Source organism: Vipera berus (genome assembly GCF_964194415.1).
Source record: "Vipera berus genome assembly, chromosome: 15".
NCBI lineage: Eukaryota > Metazoa > Chordata > Lepidosauria > Squamata > Viperidae > Vipera > Vipera berus.
The window spans coordinates 6,088,840-6,109,448 of NC_138218.1; the positions used below are offsets into that span (position 1 = coordinate 6,088,840).

General features: G+C 43.9%; 1 protein-coding gene across 1 annotated transcript in view; it reads left to right on the forward strand.

Annotated features, from left to right (window-relative positions):
• Window positions 1–20,609, forward strand: part of COL27A1 (collagen type XXVII alpha 1 chain) — a 145,135-nt gene that overhangs the window by 49,442 nt on the left and 75,084 nt on the right. Inside the window, exons 11-14 of the mRNA XM_081339484.1 lie at window positions 5–58; window positions 2,667–2,711; window positions 13,619–13,672; window positions 19,757–19,801. Coding sequence (XP_081195610.1) covers window positions 5–58; window positions 2,667–2,711; window positions 13,619–13,672; window positions 19,757–19,801 — 198 coding nt within the window. The remainder of the gene's footprint in view (window positions 1–4; window positions 59–2,666; window positions 2,712–13,618; window positions 13,673–19,756; window positions 19,802–20,609) is intronic.

The following is a 20,609-nucleotide window of genomic DNA, read 5'->3' on the forward strand; positions in this document are numbered from 1 at the left end:
ACAGGGGTACATCGGCCCACCAGGACTGTTGGGAACGCCGGGGGCCGATGGGGAAAGAGTAAGTATGGGCCAGTCTTGCTTTATTGCCATGGGGGTCTGGTTGCAAAAGACCAATGGGGCTTGACCCCAAAGCTCCCTTTTCCTTCCCCACCTTTGCCTCCTCCTGGTCTGGCCGTAGAGGTGGCCAACGCAACTCTCTCGGTACATCTTCAAGCTCAGCACCTTTCACTCGAGGGCTCAAGTTAGGGAAAATTGTGCTGCCTCTTCTCATCTCATCACCCGCCCCCGCCCCGCTCAAAACAAGCCCAAGTCATAGAGGTTGTTGAAGGGGAGAGAGAAAGTGATGGGCCTCAAGTCCCAAGTTGTGAGCTTCCAGGGCAGAAGGTGGCTCTCTGATTCTGCTCCCGCATCGTCTTAGTTCTTCTACACCATGGCGGTGTTCATAGTGGTCGAGAGCTGAGCTGAGTCTCCTGGGTGTGATCCACTGAGGCTTGCCAGTGGTGGGTGGGGGATGAAGAAAGCTGCGGGTGGGGTCCTAAGTGCCCGATGTGAATTGGATCCTTGCTTCCTCCCTCCCTCCCTCCCTCCCTCCCTCCCTTTCCTTCCTTCCTTCCTTCCTTCCTTCCTTCCTTCCTTCCTTCCTCCCTCCCTCCCTCCCCCTCCTCACCCTTTCTATTTCCTTCCTCCCTTCCTTCCTCCTTCCCTCCCTCACTTTCCATTCTTCCTTCCTTCCCCTCCACATCTCTCCCTTTCTCCTTCCTTCCTTCCTTCCTTCCTTCCTTCCTTCCTTCCTTCCTTCCTTCCTTCCTTCCTTCCTCCCCCTTCCTCCCCCTCCTCCCCCTTTCTATTTCCTTCCTTCCTTCCTTCCTTCCTTCCTTCCTTCCACCGTTCCCTTCCTCCCCTTCCTCCCCCTTTCTATTTCCTTCCTCCCTCCCTCCCTCCCTCCCTCCCTCCCTCCCTCCCTTCCTTCCCTCCCTCCCCTCATCACCCTTTCTATTTCCTTCCTTCCTTCCTTCCTCCTTCCCTCCCTGTCTCCCTCCCTCCCTCCCTTTCCATTCTTCCTTCCTTCCCCTCCACATCTCTCCCTTCCTCCTTCCTTCCTTCCTTCCTTCCTTCCTTCCTTCCTTCCTTCCTTCCTTCCTTCCTCCCTCCCTCCCTCCCTCCCTCCCTCCCTCCCTTCCTTCCTTCCTTCCTTTCTTCCTTCCTTCTTCCCTCCCTCCCCCCAAAAGATCCAGGGAAGCAGAGATCCTAACACTCTAGAAAGCTTCTGAAATTCAGACTGAAAACAGCTTGTGCCCTGTAGGATTACAACTGATGCACATACACCCCCCCAGATTTCCCCCTCTTATGAAGCCCCGGTGGAAGAATAAATCATTTTCGTCTCATTTCCGTTTGCTTTCCCTATTTTCTAATCTCTAAACAATGAGGTCATGGCTGAATCAGCAGCAGCCAGAAGGTCACAGTGGGGCCGGGAAAGTCTAGCCGTGGCCAACCAGAACAGGAAACCGATTGAGTTCTTCCTGTGCAGTTGGGAGCTTTGATAAAGGGAATTCGAAGTAAATCTTGTGTTTTTAGACTTCCTCCCGTCCCCCTAAGAGATTTCAGAACAGGGCCTACAGCCCAGGCCCCCAACCCCCCATCTCTCTCTCTCTCTCTCTCACACACACACACACACATACATACATACACACACACACACACACAGACACACACGACAAAGAGAACTAGCTCCAGACTCATCATTGTCAAGGGTGCTTCATGGCCAAGTAAAATTGACTTTGATTCTCTGCAGGCTTCATTAGAGAGTCTCTCCGTGGTCCCAACTCTGCGTGCTAAGCCAGCTCATCTGCTCTGTGCTATTGGCAGGTCCCAGACCCCCCCCACACACACAAAAAAGACACAACCTGCGATTGTGTATATATTGAGAGGAATGTGCTAATGCTCAGGAGATGCTCATTTAAGGGTCTTGTGTAACTAAATCAGAACTATAGAGTGAGGTTCTCCAGCGAGCATTGTTGGTTTAGATTCCCCCCTGCCACCACCACCACCCCCGCCCTGGGTCCAGATCAATAGCTTAATTATTCATCCAGCTAAGCACTGTCTCCAGTTGTTGGGGGACAAGCTTTGTGTGTCTCTGTGTGTTTGTGTCTTCCTGAGACTCAGGAAGGGAAAGTTTTTAAGGGCTGAACTGAACTCCTCCATCTTCCTTTGTGCTTTCATGCTGACATTCTGGCCCGCCATTTTTCTAAGCCAGGGGTAGGCAACCTCGGCTCTTTTATGACGCATGGACTTCAACTCCCAGAATTCCTTAGCCAGCATGGGAGAACTATGGCCCCTTCATGACTTGTGGACTTCAACCCCCAGAATTCCTGAGCCAGCATCAGGGAACTATGGGCCTTCATGACTCGTGGACTTCAACCCCCAGAATTCCTGAGCCAGCATGGCTCAGCTTGGAAACCTCTCCCTTTCCCCTCAGCATAGCTGACTCAGGAATTCTGGGAGTTGAAGTCCATGAGTCATAAAAGAGCCGAGGTTGCCTACCCCTCTTCTAAGCTGTGCCCTGTTTTGATCTCCCCTTTCTGTTTAAGGTTCGTATTTCTCCTTTCTGGCTGTCCAACCCTTCTCCAGTTTGTAATTCTCTCTCTCTCTCTCTCTTTGTTTTGTAGGGAACCCCCGGAGTTCCTGGGAAGAAGGGCAAGATGGGTAGGCCGGTAAAGTTTTTCCTTGTCTATTATGCAGATCTTCTTCAAAATGAAAACAGGAGAAGGGGTGGGGTTGGTGGGGATATTGGAGGTGGGATCTTGGTTCTTGATTTTGCTGTCTCCTTGAGTTGGTTGATGATGGGCCATCAAGCTGTTGTTGATTCCGAGTGACCACACAGAGAGATTTTATCCATGGTGATCTATCCTTAACTTGGTCCTTCAGGTCTTCTAATGGTGTACAGAATAGAATAGAATAGAATAGAATAGAATAGAATAGAATAGAATAGAATAGAATAGAATAGAATAGAATAGAATAGAATAGAATAGAATAGAATAGAATAGAATAGAATAGAATTAGAATAGAATAGAATAGAATAGAATAGAATAGAATAGAATAGAATAAGAGTTGAAAGGAATAGAATAGAATAGAATAGAATAGAATAGAATAGAATAGAATAGAATAGAATAGAATTAGAATGGAATAGAATAGAATTAGAATTAGAATAGAATAGAATAGAATAGAATAGAATAGAATAGAATTAGAATAGAAATAGAATAGAAATAGAATAGAATGGAATGGAATGGAATAGAATGGAATAGAATAGAATAGAATAGAATAGAATAGAATAGAATAGAATAGAATAGAATAGAATAGAATAGAATAGAATAGAATAGAATAGAGCTGGAAGGGGCCTTGGAGATCTTCTAGTCCAGCCCCCTACTTGAGCAGAAGAACCTATACCATCTCAGACAAGTGACTGTGCTCCAGTGATGGAGCGCCCACGATTTCTGGTGGCAAGCTGTTCCACTGATTAATTGTTCTCACTGTTCGGAAGTTATTCCTTCATTCCAGGTTGCTTCTCTCTTTGATCAGTTTCCATCCATTGTTTCTCATCCTGCCCTCTGATGGCTTGGAGAATAGCTTGACCCCCTCCTCTTCTTGGTGGCAGCCCCTCAGATACTGGAATACTGCTATCATGACGCCCTTGTTTCTTCTTCTCTTTAGATTAGCCAAACCCAAGTCCTGCAGCCGTTCTTCATATGTTCTTGCTCTCCAGGCCTTGGATCATCTTAGTTGCTCTGATCTCTACTGTCCACATTACTGGAGGTCATCCACTTCTCTTTCTTTCCATCATCCATCAGGATCTTCTCCAGAGAGCCAGGTCTTTAACATGTCTGAAGTAGGTTACTCTGAGCCTGGTCCTTCCACCTTTGATTGAGTGAAAACTCTGGGTTGACTTCTTCAATGATTTCCTTGGCTTCTTTTCTTCAATGTCTTCCAAGTCTTCTCCAACGCTATGGAGATTCTCAGTCCTCCAGGTCATGGTTGTCCCAAAGGTGCTTTTTCAGGAGACGACTGGACTTCCTTTGTTTCTCCTTGAAGACATTTTGCTGCTCATCCAAGTCAGTTCTTCGGAACTGAAGAAGCTTCTCGGATGAGATGCGAAACGTCTTCAAGGAAAAACAAAGGAAGTCCAGTCGTCTCCTGAAAAAGCAGCTCTGGGTCTTCGCCAAGGCCAAAGTTCAAAAGCGTTAATGCTCTTCTTCTTCTTCTTCTTCTTCAAAGTTCACCGTGTGCCTCTCTGTAACGGATCTAGTGTATCTCCCTGGTGTACGTTTGATAGCATCACCCTATCTAGTGTAACGTAGGGTTTGTTTCCCAACTATTAAGCAAAGCTCTTGATTTAACAGATGAATCAGTGCAGGGGTCCTCAAAGTTGGCCCTTTTGTGACTTGTGGACTTCAACTCCCAGAATTCCTCAGCCAGCGTGCCTGGCTGAGGAATTCTGGGAGTTGAAGTCCACAAGTCTTAAAAGGGCCAAGTTTGAAGACCCCTGAATTTCTAATAGACTTGAACCTGACTTAAAGAGAAAATAGGCTTTAACGCAAGTCAATGCAACGTTAGCATAAAAATGGCAGATGGATTTTATCCACCGGGGCTGGGGAAAAAAATATCCATTCAACTCCTCCCTGTACTAGGTAGCCCAAACCCATCCAGAAGGCTCTTGTTGTTGTTTTCGAACTTTTCCCACAATAAGCGAGCACTACCAACATCGAGTTTTATCAGTTTGAAAAAGGTCTCGGGGTTGGAGGCAGGAATCTGGTTACAACACCCAGAGCTGGTAATTGCTGCTTACATCACAGACTTCAGGTTTGTAACTGTTTTTTTTTTAAAAAAAAAATAACAACAGAGAAAAAGAAGGCGAATGGTCCAAAAAAAAATAATAATAACGATGACCTAAACAAAACAAACGGTTGTCAAGTATGGAAATCTGTTGGGGGATTTTAATGCAACTTCTATTGTTTCAAAACTCCCAATGTTCTCCAGCTGCTACAGTCTCACAGCTTCCCACTCCAAAAACCTCATTTCCCCCTCGTCTTCCTTTTTAGCACAGCACTTAACTTTGATGCTGTTTTTAATGGAATCGCTCTTCCCCTCCTCCCCCCCCCTTCCTAGAGGGAAGGGTGAGATTCTCTTTGGCAAAAAAAAAATTTTTTTTCACTCCGGCTGGGATTTTCTCTGCAAACGAAACCAAACCTTTCATTTCGGGATCATTTGCTTTTGCAGTGTTTAAAAAAAAAGGCAAACACCCAAATGTGCAATTTAAAGATAACCGTTGCAGATATTTTAGAGGGATTTTTTTTCAGCGTGCTTAATCTTAGCGCGGCGTTTGCTGATGGGTATAATTATAGCGGGAAGCTTGTAGTGGAAAATAAAACGAGGGAGGGAGGAAGGCTTACATTTCTTCCGGGATCTGGTCCCAACAACCGGAATATCTCAGGACGGATTGGCCAACGACTGTGCCATCCGGAGGGCTGATTTTTTTCCCCTCTAGGGAGGGTATTAAAGAAGAAGAATAAATGAAGAGGAGAAGAAAGTGGAAGCTCCTTTTGGCTAGTCTGCCAAGCTGGCTGTTGCCACTGTGATGTTTTTCCTTTGATTGTTCAATTTTGCCGAGTCTCTTGACCGTTCGTAGCCGTGAAGAAGTGTGTTGCTTGTACTACAACCGGGTATCCTCGCATTAGGATGATGTTGACCAGAGAGGAATTGAGGAGCCCTTCTTCCTAAAGGGTTGGCCTCTAGGCAAACAACTGGCTTGCCTCTTGAAAAGGATTGAGTATCAGTTCTTAGGGGTCTTCCTCCTCGTGAGAATATTCCATCTGTCTTCAAGCTCCTAGTTTGCTGTTAGAGGAAACATTTGGCATTCTTCAGGATGGGAAACCCATGGGACTTTGGTGCCCCCACCCCATTTTCATGTTTCTCAGAGTCTCTTCCATTATCCCATTGTTTAGCAAAGAGATATGTTAAACTCTTTCCATGAAATGGTAGGTAGGTAGGTAGGTAGATAGATGATAGATAGATAGATAGATAGATAGATAGATAGATAGATAGATGATAGATAGACAGACAGACAGACATAGACAAGTTTAGCTAGATAGGTAGGTAGGTAGGTAAGTAGGTAGAAAGATAGATAGATAGATAGATAGATAGATAGATAGATAGATAGATAGATAGATAGACAGACAGACACAGAGAGTCGATAGAAGACATAGATGATAGATAGATAGATAGATAGATAGATAGATAGATAGATAGATAGATAGATAGACAGACACAGAGAGTCGATAGAAGACATAGATAGATAGATAGATAGATAGATAGATAGATAGATAGATAGATAGACAGACAGAGTCGATAGAAGACATAGATAGATAGATAGATAGATAGATAGATAGATAGATGATAGATAGATAGATAGATAGATAGATAGATAGATAGACAGACAGACACAGAGATTAGATAGAAGACATAGATAGATAGATAGATAGATAGATAGACAGACAGACAGACAGACAGACAGACAGACAGACAGACAGAGACACAGAGATACAGACAGACAGACAGACATTCAGTAAGCCTCCCAGAATGATGTAACAATGTTTAAAAAAGGAGGGGACTAAAATAGATGTGCTGGACGTGAGTCAGACCTTGACAGCCTTCCAAGGGAGCTCAGCTCAGCAGGGGCGGGAAAGGACGTGATGAATATTTGGAAACGAATTTTGGACAATTCCACTCCTCGTCCATGCTGCTCTTTTCCAGTGCACCCAGGGCGCAAAGCTGCCCGGGGAAGTGGTGATGGGAAGGTAGCAGCAAGTAGGGTTGTGTGTCAACAGGAGGTAGGTCTGTCACACTCATGCCCGAAGCTCTGGGAAACCCTGGGTAGCCTTGACATGTCCCAGAAGGAGAATTCAGATGTTTAGGGTGGGAAAGGAATCTTTTACAAAAGAACAGACTGTTGAGGAACGCCTCCCCCCCACTTAATTTGCATAAGACATCATTCAGCCCTTGACCCAATTGGTTGTGCTCAACAGCATGGCAGAGAAGACACTTGGCTGCATGCCACATAGAGCTGAAATCTCTCTGATTTCCCCAAGGTTTTTTCCCCCCCATCTACAACCTCCATTTCTCCTGTCTTGCTCAGAGTGTCCATCGATGGTGTCTATGAATAGAATAGAATAGAATAGAATAGAATAGAATAGAATAGAATAGAATAGAATAGAATAGAATAGAATAGAATAGAATAGAATAGAATAGAATAGAACAGAACAGAATAGAGCTGTAAGGGACCTTGGAGGTCTTCTAGTCCAGCCCCCTGCTCAGGCAGGAGAACCTATTCCATCTCAGACAAGTGACTGTCCAGTTTCTTCTTAAAAACCTCCAGTGATGGAGCGCCCACAATTTCTGGTGGCAAGCTGTTCCACTGTTTTATATTTTATATTTTATTATTTTATTTTATTTTATTTTATTTTATTTTATTTTATTTTATTTTATTTTATTTTATTTTATTTTATTTTATTTTATTATTTTATTTTATTTTATTTTATTTTATTTTATTTTATTTTATTTTATTTATTTATTTTATTTATTTATTTTATTATTTTATTTTATTTTATTATGGTATTTTATTTTATTTTATTTTATTTTATTATTTTATTATTTTATTTTATTTTATTTTATTTTATTTTATTATTTTATTTTATTTTATTTTATTTTATTTTATTATTTTATTTTATTTTATTTTATTTTATTTTATTTTATTATTTTATTTTATTTTATTATTTTATTTTATTTTATTTTATTTTATTTTATTTTATTTTATTTTATTTTATTTTATTTTATTTTATTTTATTTTATTTTATTTTATTTTAAAAAAAGACCCCAGCTAGTTTTGGAGAGCGAGCTAAATGGCCGGAAAAGTCCTTTCCACAGTTGTCTAGCGAACAAAAAGAAACTGTTTCAGTAACTCTCAATTGCTTCAGCTCTGCCCAAGCATCATTTTTCTTGAAGATCCTAAACTTTTTTTTCGTTTGTTTCCTTGCTTTAATTTTGGCCTTTCTGTTTTGGAGGCGTGTTGGCCACGCATGCAAGCGTGGTTCCAAAAGTGTTGTTTTTTTCTTTTTCAAGAGGCAACTGGACTTCCTTGTCCAGTTCTCTGGGGACGAGAAAGCCCAGTTGCCTCTTGAAAAAGCATCTTTGGGACAACCATGACCTGGATGACTGAGAATCTCCATAGACAATGCAAGGGTGGCCTCCTTAAGTAACACCAGCTGCCTGCAATTAGTGCAGGTTCGAGTCCCACCAGGCTCAAGGTTGACTCAGCCTTCCATCCTTCCGAGGTAGGTAAAATGAGGACCCAGATTGTTGGGGGCAATAAGCTGACTTTGTAAAAATGCCACTGGGGTGTGTGTGAAAGCCCTAATAAGCAGGCATATACATAGAATGAAGGCTATTGCTAAGCACATTGATTTGTGCTTCTTAGATTGTAAGCCGCCCTGAGTCTTCGGAGAAGGGCGGGATATAAATGGGATTAAAATAAATAAATAAATAAATCTTCCAGGCGTAGTGAAAAATAGCCTTTTCTCAAGATTGATCATGGAGCTTCCCTACTTAGAGAAGATATACTCCTGGCTATCAAATTGACCAGAAGCTGCAAAGCGAAGAATAAATTAGTACAAACGGTACCCCTTGAATTCTGCAACCTTCTACCCCTCTTGAAGAATAGATCTGGGAAATTGTTGACCTTCAGCAATATCAAAATTGATGAAGTGGGATGGCTCCTTGGAGGTCACTTCATCTATTCCCCCATCCAGTGGTGATCCATGGGTGACAGCTGGCCATTTGCCCTCTCTCCTAAAGGGTAGGTCGCCATCAATCTAGAACTTGAGGAGAAATTTCCTGATGGTGAGAAGAATTAATCGGTGGGACAGCTTGCCTCCAGAAGTTGTGAGTGCTCCATCCCTGGAGGCTTTTGAGAAGACATTGGACCACCATTTGTCTGGAATGGTATAGGGCGGGGGTAGGCAACCTTGGCTCCTTTATGACGCATGGACTTCAGCATAACTGAGTCAGGAATTCTGGGAGTTGAAGTCCATGAGTCATAAAAGAGCCGAGCGTTGCCTACCCCTGGTATAGAGTCTCCTGCTTGGGCAAGGGGATTGGACTTGAAGACCTCCAAGGTCCCTTCCAACTCTGTTATTCTGTTAGCCTCTGATGATCCAGGTCAGACTTTGAAGGGATCTTTGGCGTCTGACCTGGAACTGTGGTTTGTAAAGGAGGCACAAGGAGCGGATTACTCTGAACATCCCTTCCCATTTCCTGTTCCTTCATTGATGGCTTGCTTGATACAGTGAAACGCAGATTCCCGCAGAAGCTCAGCCTAAAAAAAAAAAAGCAAGGGGTTTGTTTCTTCCTGACGCCCTGCACCATGGGAGGAGGAGAACAAACATTGCTGAAATGTTTGGAATGTTCACCTGGGGGGTCACAATCGTGGTGAAGCCAGCTAGCTTGTTTGTTGGGTTGGTTGAATCGGTCAACAAAGACCTGGTTTGCAAGATGAAGTTCTTTTGAGGGAAATCTGGATTAAAAACTAGCTCACTTTTGCTCATCTAACTCACTGTTAATCGTTCTCAACTGCAAATGTCTAGTGTGTCTCCTGTCATCTCTTTCTTTTAACTGGAGGGCTTCATGAGGAACTTAAGCTCTTCTTGCAGGGAGAAGATCTCCTGCATCTTCAGAAAGGTCCACCTCCCACAATATTTTGCTTCCTCCTTTTTTTACCCTCCTGTGTTCATTCCCCAAGACTCTTCCTTGCCGTTTTCTTCCCCTTCCATTGCTTTTCTTTGTGGTCCTTTTAAGATTCACTCAGCTGAGCTCTGATCTCCTGCTTGGTGTCTTCTCCTTGCGTCCTGGGTCAACGTCACGTTCTCCTCCATTTGTCTTTCTCCATTGAGGTCTAGTCTCCATAAACGGGAGGGCAAACTATATGAAAGGCTTCGTGGAATCTCATGTGAACTGACCAGTTGAACTCCCCTAGCTGGAAAAGATATGTATATTTATATACATTTTATGCATAGTTTCAAAGCCTTTACCATATGTTGGATGGATGCCTTCTCTACAAAAGGCTGTTCTTTAAAAGGTGAAAGGCAGATTCATAGAGTGTAATCCTGCACTAAGAGTTTGGCTCCTGGCTATCTTCACACACACGCCTTCTTCTGTGTCTTGCACATCCATTCCAAGGCGTGTGAAAATGGTGGTGCATCAACCCTTTTCTCTCTCTTGAGGCCTGAAACAACGTACTTTCAATGGGCTGATATGTTAGGTGAAGTCAGCCAGACATCAAAACAAAGAAACAAAACCCTCTGGATGAAATCCAACAGGCTAATATTCACGGCTCGTTTGTTGAATGCCAATGAGGGCTGGATCATTTTAAACCCTTCTCGAGGGTTGTCAGTCGATCATTTTAAAACCCCAGCGTCAGCTTGGAAGCTCCAACGTTTGGTCTGTCAAGTTTGCTGTGTTCAGGCAGGATGATAGACGATGAGGCTAAGTAAGGAACACCTGGTTTAAGCCAACAGGCAGAATCGGAGGCTTCATTTAGAGGGATCAAGGGGTTAGAAAATTGCCCAGGATTTGATGAGATAGGTTGTGAGGAAGTTGACATGAATGGAGATTCTCATCTTTAGATCTTTAGAATAGAATAGAGCTGGAAGGGACCTTGCAGGTCTTCTGGTCCAGCCCCCTGCTCAAGCAGGAGAACCTATACCATTTCAGACAAGTGACTGTCTAGCCTCTTCTTAAAAACCTCCAGTGATGGAGTGCCCACGATTTCTGGTGGCAAGCTGTTCCACTGGTTGATTGTCCTCACTCTTAGGAACTTTCTCCTTAATTCCAGGTTGCTTCTCTCTTTGATTAGGGTCCAACCATTGTTTCTTGTCTTGCCTTCTGGTGCTTTAGTGAATAATTTGACCCCCTCTTCTTGGTGGCAGCCCCTCAAATGCTGGAATACTGCTATCATGTCAGCCCCGTTTCTTCTTTTCTTTAGACTAGCCAAAGCAGTTGGAGGGAAAAGGGACCGAATCCTTATTTCGATAGTCAAAAGCCATCTTCAGCTGGGGAAGTTATGAAGTTCAGTTTAGTGGGCCAGCAGGGACATAATCGCTTTGGGAGTAAGGGCAGTCTTCCCTAAGGGTACCCAGAACATTTTGAGTTTAAACCCCAAAGGTGTTTCTTCAGGAGGCAGGTGGACTTTCTTCCTTTTCTCTGAAGCCATTTCGCTTCTCATCCCAGAAGCTACTTCAGCTCTGAAGAAGAGCTGAAGAAGCTTCTTGGATGAGAAGCAAAAGGTCTTCAGGGAAAAACAAGAAAGTCCAGTTGCCTCCTGAAAAAACACCTTTGGGACAACCGTGACCTGTAGGACGGAGAATCTCCGCGGACATTTGACTTGAAATGTTTTGAGCCCAGAGGTCCTTCTGACCCTTGCAGAAGAATGTGGGGCTTGCAGAAAGCTTCATTTACACTAAACTAGTCAACTGGCTAGTTAAGGGCACGGGCATAGAGTATCTCTGCCCTTGGAGGATAGTTTTCCAGCATCAAACGGGTGGAATTTCAACAGCTCCCGTATTATTGTGGACTTCCTGCCCTAATCTAAGAAATTATCTGAAGAGTGCCAGGGAAAAATCACTTTGATGAGATAGTTAATCAACATGACTCATAATGCAAGCTAGCAGATTTCTGCTGAAAGCTCCTGCTGATCCCATGTAGCTGGAATGTTTCATTGGCCCCAGGACTGTAGCTAAAATCCCAGTGAAGCTGGGATCCTATCTGGATTTTTAGGAAGCAGGCTGAATTCCATCGAATCGACCGCATCTCGTGGGGAGCGCGTGCGATTCCTGTCTCTATGAAAGGTTCCAGTAGCTTGGTGTCCTAACAGCTTGATTGACACCGCTGATAATATGATCCACCACATATCCGTGACAAAGACTGCTTTTTTTGGGGGGGGGGGGTAAACAATACCACCTTTAAGAAAGAGGCCAGATGTAAAAAAAATTCTTTCCCTTGGACAATGGAGAATGCATTCACATTCGCCTGCCTGGTTAAAAGGGGCGGCGGGGGGGGGGGGAAGTTGACTTGTCTGCGTTCATCTGAATGCTGCCTTTGATTCTATAGAAATTTGATGAAGTCTGGGCGAAACGCCCATATGCTAATCTTTGCGGTTGATCTTCCTCTTTGGCAACACGTCAGTCAAAACTCCTTTTGGAAGCTTGGAATGGTTTTCCAGTAAAATCTTTGAACAAAGTGCGTGTGTGGCTCCTGGGGTTCCCCACTGTGTGCATGGAGACACTTTGCGTGTGTCGTCCATGATTATGTATTGTGTGACTCCAGAATAGAATAGAATAGAATAGAATAGAATAGAATAGAATAGAATAGAATAGAATAGAATAGAATAGAATAGAATAGAATAGAATAGAATAGAATAGAATAGAATAGAATAGAATGTAGAATATAGAATATAGAATATAGAATATAGAATATAGAATATAGTATAGAATGAGGAATAGAATAGAATAGACAATAGAATAGAATAGAATTAGAATGAATAGAATAGAATAAATAGAATAGAATAGAATTAGAATGAATAGAATAGAATTAGAATAAATAGAATAGAATAGAATAGAATTAGAATGAATAGAATAGAATTAGAATAAGTAGAATAGAATAGAATAGAATAGAATTAGAATAAAGAATAGAATAGAATAGAATAGAATAGAATAGAATAGAATAGAATAGAATAGAATAGAATAGAATAGAATTGAATTCTTTATTGGCCAAGTGTCATCGGACACACAAGGAAATTGTCTCCAGTGCAGAAGCTCTCAGTGTACACACAAGCAATAAGTGATAAATCATGATCATAGTCATCGTAAAAATACTTTCCTCGTAAATCATCAGATACAACAGTGACAGTCATAGGATGCTGAATAAGCAATCAACATAAATCATACTAGGATACTAAATAAAACCATATTAAGTCATAAGATACTAGCAACAAAGTTATACTCCTAAATAGAGAAGGAGATCGGTAATAGGAAAGATGAGAAGAAGAATATCAATACAGCCTCACTAAATAGTTCAACAGTGTTGTGGGAATTAGTTGTTTAGCAGAGTGATGGCATGGGGAAAAAAATGTCCTTGTGTCTAGTTGTTGTGGTGTTGTTGTTGTTTTTTAAATTCATGATTCCCAGGAGTGAGTTCCAGGCTGTGATTACGGTCCTAGCCTCATCTCACTGAATTATGCCTTTCTCATAAACTGTTGTTGTTGTTATTAGCAATTATTTTGTTTACAATTTAGGGTGTGAATTACCTGGAAAGGGCATTAATAGGGAAGGTTGATCAGCAAACAGTGTTCAAAGAAAACTGTTCTTCCCACATCCAGGATCTTTTTCCCTTTTTGTGATGGGCAAAAGAGCCAAAACTTTGTGTTTGATTCCTGAGACATCTTCTGTTCTTCTCTTGCACCGCAACAGAAAAAAAATAATGGAAACATTTTTCTTCCCTCTTTTCCTTCACCCCGCAGGGTTTTCCGGGCGATCTGGGGGAACGTGGACCACCAGGTACAGATGGAAACCCGGTAAGTTGTTCTTGTTAAATTTGGGATTGGTCTCCCGCAAACGAAATCGAGCCCACCTTTCTTATTTTATTTTATTTATTTTGCAAAGTGTGCAAAATATCTGAGTAGCAAGCGAGATCTCTTGGCATTGTCTTCCCGGGCGCGATGGAGCAATCAGACAGTCAGGCTGTGTTTCCGCGGAGGTTTTATTTCGAGAGGAATTCCTGAGGACTAGGACCACGACATGCGGGCAGCCCTCGACTTTTGACCGCAGCGGAGCCCCCCAATTTCCGTTTGCGAGGCGAATTTCAACCCCATTTTTACGCAACCTTCCTTGCCTCAATTGCGAAGTGAATCGCTGGAAGTTGATAAGTCAGCAGCCCGGTTGTTAAACGAAACCGTGGGCTTTGCTTGTCAGAAGGTCGCGAAAGGGGATCACGTGACCTCTTCTCCCCACCCCCGGGGACGCTGCAATGGACGTCAATCAGTTGCCAAGCATCTGAATTTTGACCACATGATCGTGGGGATGCTGCAGCGGCCCTAAGCGTGAAAAAAAACAACCAGTCACAAGTTGCTTTTCTCCAGTGCCGTTGTAACTTGGGACGGTCGCGAAATGAACCGTCGTAAGGCGAGGACTACCTGTATTTTGGGACTTGCCTCACACGCCACAGTCAGTCTCCAAAATGGTTAGTGCAAGGATTTGCAGACAGTATCCCTTGTTCTAAATTTTTTTTTTCTCCTTCCGCCGATTGATTTATGTTGCAATACCGCTTGGGGCTCTCATTAAAGCCACAGGTCCTGTTTGAGGCTCAAAATTTCAGTTTACCGTCCTCTCCGCATGTGAGTTAGGGGTTTCCTGCCCTTAAGTCCAGCAGTTTGTTTTTATGGATTTCATTAAACATAAAAAAAATTAGAGCCTGGGTTTCCCTAATGCATGGAGTTGTGTCTGTCTCTCTCTGTGTGTGTGTGTGTGTGTAGTTTTTCTGATAGGATTTTTTATTTTTTTATTTTTATTCCATTTATATCCCGCCCTTCTCCGAAGACTCAGGGCGGCTTACAAACTTAGCAGTAGCCTTCATTCTATGTATGTTTTATTTCTATTTTATTTTAATTCCATTTATATCCCGCCCTTCTCCGAAGACTCAGGGCGGCTTACAAGCTTAGCAGTAGCCTTCATTCTATGTATATGCCTGCTTATTAGGGCTTTCACACACACACACCCCAAGCGGCATTATTACAAAGTCAGCTTAATTGCCCCCAACAATCTGGGTCCTCATTTTACCTACCTGGGAAGGATGGAAGGCTGAGTCAACCTTGAGCCTGGTGGGACTCGAACCTGCACTAATTGCAGGCAGCTGGTGTTACTTAAGGAGGCATTAGCCCACTGCTCCACCAAGGCTCCACCAAGGATTGGCCCACATCTCTTAGCGATCCTCTCCGATGTTGTCAATTTTCATGGATGCTTGGAATTCAGCCACCTCTGGAGGCCCCAGTTGCACGTTCCTGCCCAGATGTGTGTGGATATTAATGGAAATATCACCAGACAGTTTCTCTTTTTCTTGCACACATTTCTTTAATAGAGTTCTTGGCTATGTAAATTCCCCTCGTGAGGGCTTTTAAAAATGCATTCCCCCCCCACCCCCCAGGCTCCTTTCACTTTTATTTCACCCGTCCACTTTCCCCCACAAAAAAAACCCACAAAAAAACCCCCACACGCATTCTTTTTCAAATGCATCTTTTATAAAGATATAAAAGGTTTATAAAGGATTGCATACTTTAAAAAAAATGGATATTTTTTTTTAGTCGGAGGAAAAGGGACTTAATCGGATGCCATTTCATGGCGTTGTCTCTATTCCTTGTGATTTTTTTCTTTTTTTTAAAAAAAATATAACACTTGTCCTCTGTCGGTAGAGGCTTGGGCAGAAGGGAGAAGAGCAAAAGAGGGGGTTCAAGATGAAAAGATTGGGGCCCAAGATTAAAAGGTGGAGATCCAAGATCAAAAGATGGAGGTCCAATATTAAAAAAAATGGAGGTCCAATATTAAAAAAAATGGAGGTCCAAGATCAAAAGATGGAGGTCCAAGATCAAAAGATGGAGGACCAAGATCAAAAGATGGACATCCAAGATCAAAAGATGGAGGTTCAAGATCAAAAGATGGAGGTCCAAGATCAAAAGATGGAGGTCCAAGATCAAAAGATGGACATCCAAGATCAAAAGATGGAGGTCCAAGATCAAAAGATGGAGGTCCAAGATCAAAAGATGGAGGTCCAAGATCAAAAGATGGAGGTTCAAGATCAAAAGATGGAGGTTCAAGATCAAAAGATGGAGGTCCAAGATCAAAAGATGGAGGTCCAAGATCAAAAGATGGAAGCCCAAGGCTTGGTTGGATTGGGAAGACTTCAGTTGAGTGGTTGTCTTCTCTTTGAAAGTGTGCCTCTGTTTTGCCATCCAGATGTCTTCAGCTGTTGAGCTTAAAAACCAGAAAGTGTCAATCCCAAAGATAATCCCGGAATTGTTACACTGGTGTAGGGGAAAATATATATATATTGAAAAATAACAAATAATATGGACAACTGAATAGGATTGACACACGCTTTGGAACCCAGTCCATCCTGCTGAAGGATTTCCATAAGCGTTCAAAACCACGCAATCTTCTCGAGAGATAGCCTGTTCCAGAATAGATGGGTTTTTTCCACCAATCTCCATGGACGTTTTTTTCCACCAACCCACCACAGAACTTAATAATTACAATGTGGAGGCCACAAACCTGGATCTATTCATGGGAGGCCAAATGTTCTCCTAATTTCAAATATAGACCATTCCGTGGGAACATAAAAATTAACCCAGTCAAGATGATTGGGAGTTTCTGTTCCTTTCCTCAATTTCATGGTTTCCAAAAATCAAAATTTCCCTTGAAACATGTTGGGTTCATTTTTTTTTAAAAAAAGGAATAATCCAACCCAGATCTTGAGGTCACTTTTTCAAAGATCTCTTTGAGAAAACAGGAGCTTCACAATTGGCTGCAAACCCCGAACCTTCAGCGGAGAAGACTCTTCCTTTGACATGGCTTTGCCTAGTTTTTTGCATGGTCTTTCCAACAACAACAGAAGGTCCCAGCTTGTTTGAAAAGGAAAACTTCATCGGGGGGGGGGGTGTGTGAAGAAGAAGAAGAAGGTGTACAGTCCCCGAGGGAGCAAATTCCAGGAGAGGAACATTGATGAAACTGAGTCTGAATTTCCTAGTAGAACATAGAACATAGAATCATAAGGCTGGAAGGGATCTTGGAGGTCTTCTAGTCCAACCCCCTGCTCAAGGCAGGAGAACTTAGACCATCCCAGTCAAATGGTTAGCCAGTCTATTTTTGCAAACCTCCAGTGATCAAGCACCCACAACCCCAGGAGGCAAGCTGTTCATCCATCCATCCATCCATCCATCCATCCATCCATCCATCCATCCATCCATCCATCCATCTATCCACACACCCACACACCCACCCAGTTATAAAACCCATCCATCCATCCATCATCTATCTATCTATCTATCTATCTATCTATCTATCTATCTATCTATCTATCTATCTATCTATCTATCTATCTATCTCAGTCCATCCATCCATCCATCTGCCCATCCATCTATCCGTCCATCCACCCACCCACCAACCCACTCATAAAACTCTTCTATCGATCTATCTATCTATCTGTCTGTCTGTCTGTCTGTCTGTCTGTCTGTCTGTCTCTCTCTCTCTCTCTCTCTCTCTATTTTCTACTTGTCTACTTGTCTACCTTTCTCAATCTATCTATCTATCTATCCATCTGTCTGTCTATCTATCTATCTATCTATCTATCTATCTATCTATCTATCTATCTATCTATCTATCTATCTATCTATCTATCTATCTATCTATCTATCTATCTATCTACTTGTCTACCTTTCTCAGTCTATCTATCTATCTATCTATCTATCTATCTATCTATCTATCTATCTATCTATCTATCTATTTCTCTACTTGTCTACCTTTCTCTCTCTCTCTCTCTCTCTCTCTCTCTCTCTCTCTCTCTCTCTCTCTCTCTCTCTCTCTCTCTCTCCATCCATCCATCACACCCACCCAGCCCTGCCAAGCAAGACACCAACTTTGAGATCATAACTCAATCTTCTCTTGAGAGGGTCATAGAAGGTTGCCCCAAGTCTACGTAGTTTGGGGACAAGGCAATCCGCTGCAATGGATGTTGCTTTTCCCAAGTCCGTTCAGGGACCAACTATTTCATTTAAGGCCCATTGTCTATTTTTCTTCTTCTTCTTTTTTTTTTTACTTCTCCTAGCAGATTAGGTCCATGTCCAAGCAATTCCCTTCTTCTCATCCCTTGGATCGTGTCCATCGAGGTTAAGAGAGTCAAGTAAAAACGGGAACTGGTGGGGAACAAGGAGAAAGCAAAATACCGACGAGGCCCTTAACGTTCATGGATTTGGTTCTCTGGCTTCCACAAGGCTGGATTCACACGCACATAAATGCGCTTTTTACAGAGGCATTTTCAATCTTTGCTGTTCAAACTTTTCTCTAATGAATGGAACTTTTTTCTATTCCCCCCTCCCTCCCCCCCAAAAATGTATAAGCTCCTGAAGTTCCATTCACGCACTCACTTCCCTAGAGTCACCGATGCCAGTTTCTCAAGCTGAAAGCCGTCTGTTTTATGTAACCGAACATAATATGCGTTTGTGTACAATTGCGTGTGTGTCTCTGTGTGTGTCTAAGTAAATTTCCTCCCCCCCCTCTCCCTCTCCCTCTGCTCTCCCCATTCCAAATCTGGCATTGTTTATTGGTCTGAGCTGGGTGAAAAGATCCGGTTTCAAATTTTACCTGGGGTGTGGGGGGGGGGGAAACATATGGCACTTGTCCTTTCCAGCAGAGTCTCTGCAGTGGGTGAAGGCACAGCTACTCTGGGGGACTGGGCTGAACTTGAACAGAGATTCATATATTGGATGTAAGGGGAGGGATGACATGCTTTCTTCTCTCTCTTTCGTTCTAATTCCCTTTGCCTTCTCTCTAATTCCCTTCTCTCCTCCTCCCCCTCCTCCCTCTCCTCCTCCTCCCTCTCCTCCTCCTCCTCCTCCTCCTCCTTTCCTTTCCTTTCCATTCTCCTTTCCTTTCCTTTCCTTTCCTTTCCTTTCCTTTCCTTTCCTTTCCTTTCCTTTCCTTTCCTTTCCTTTCCTTTCCTTTCCTTTCCTTTCCTTTCCTTTCCCTTCCTTTCCCTTCCCTTCCCTTCCCCTCCCTCCCTTTTCCTCCCCTCCCCTCCCCTCCTCTCCCCTCCCCTCCTTTCCTTTCCTTTCCTTTCCTTTCCTTTCCTTTCCTTGCCTTGCCTTCCCTTCCCCTCCCTTCCCCTCCTTTCCCTTCCCTTCCCTTCCCCTCCCCTCCCTCCCTTTTCCTCCCCTCCCCTCCTCTCCCCTCCTTTCCTTTCCTTTCCTTGCCTTGCCTTTCCTTGCCTTTCCCCTCCCTTCTCCTCCTCCTCTCCTCCTCCTCCTCTTCCTCTTCTTCTTCTCTTCCTCCTCCTCCTCCTCTCCCTCCTCCTCCTCCTCCTCCTCCTCCTCCTCCTCCTCCTCCTCCTCCTCTCTTCTTCTTCTTCTTCTTCTTCTTCTTCTTCTTCTTCTTCTTCTTCCTCTTCCTCTTCCTCTCCTCCTCCTCCTCTTCTTCTTCTTCTTCTTCTACTCTTCCTCCTCCCCCCTCCTCCTCCCCCTCCCCCTCCTCCCCTCCTCCACCACCACCTCTCCTCCTCCTCTTCCTCCTCCTCCTCCTCCTCCTCCTCCCTCCCCTCCTGCAATTCCTCCTTCTCTCCTGCTCCTTCCTGGTGGAGAAGGGGGAGCCACTTTCTCCCTTTTTGCTTAGCTGGTCAGAGCAAACCTGGGGTCTGCAAAGCACTCCCATTTCCGTTGCTGCTGCAGCATTTCTGCTGGTGGAAAGGGCTCCTGCTCCATGACATACACACACACACACCCAAAGTAAATCGGTGGGGACGATGGTGTCCTTGTGGTCCCGGCCGTTGCCGATGCTCTCTTCCCATCCCTCGACTTGCGAAACAGGCCATAACCGTGTTCCTCTTTCTTCCCATTTAGGGAGAGCTAGGAGCTCTTGGTCCCACTGGAGTCCCCGGCCTTCTTGTAAGTACCGAAAAGCAGGCAATCCTTTTATCCCGAGTGGTTTGTGTGTGTGTGTGTGTGTGTGTGTGTGTGTGTGTGTGTGTGCGCAAGGGAAGAAGCCCTGAGCTCCCTCGAAAGAACAATAAAGCCACTATGCATTTATTTAGCTGCTGGGGTTAAGGAGATGCCTGGTGCAGGGCGATAAGCAGAATAAGCCTCTCCTGGATCCGAGATTACCAAGGGCAGGTGCTCAGCTCTCGTAAACAGAGACGAGGCCATACGACTCCCCTTTATTTGGGCTGCACCCCATTTGACCGCAGTTGGGGGGGGGCTTCCTGGGGTAAAATTCCTTTTAGGTGGGGAAAAAAATCCTTTGCTTCCCCCCCCCCAAAAAATCGGGTGTAGGACACAGTCCGTAGCCCTCCTGTGGGCAGGGATTGAATGTTTCGTTTCTGACACTTGGTGAATTGAAAACACACACACACACACACACACACACACATTTTGTGTGGTCTGGTGTTGTGTAAACAATGCTGCGTGTTTTTGTTTTGTTTTTCCCCCTCCCCGGAGGGGAGAAGCGGGAGGGAAGCTCTCTGGAAGCGGATCTCTTGGTAGGAAAGTGGGGATGAAAAATCCGGAGCAGAAAGGGAAAATTGCACATCGTCAGCGCTTTCTGATAAAGGAGTTGAGTTCTTCTAACGCCAAGAGGTGGGAGAAAAAGTCACTCCTCCGTGCCCAAACTGGGCGACCCAGTTATACGCTGGGTTTTCACTGGAAATCTCATCGGCGCCAACCTCCAGGCGCCGTGGGTTCCTAAAGCCTTGACCCT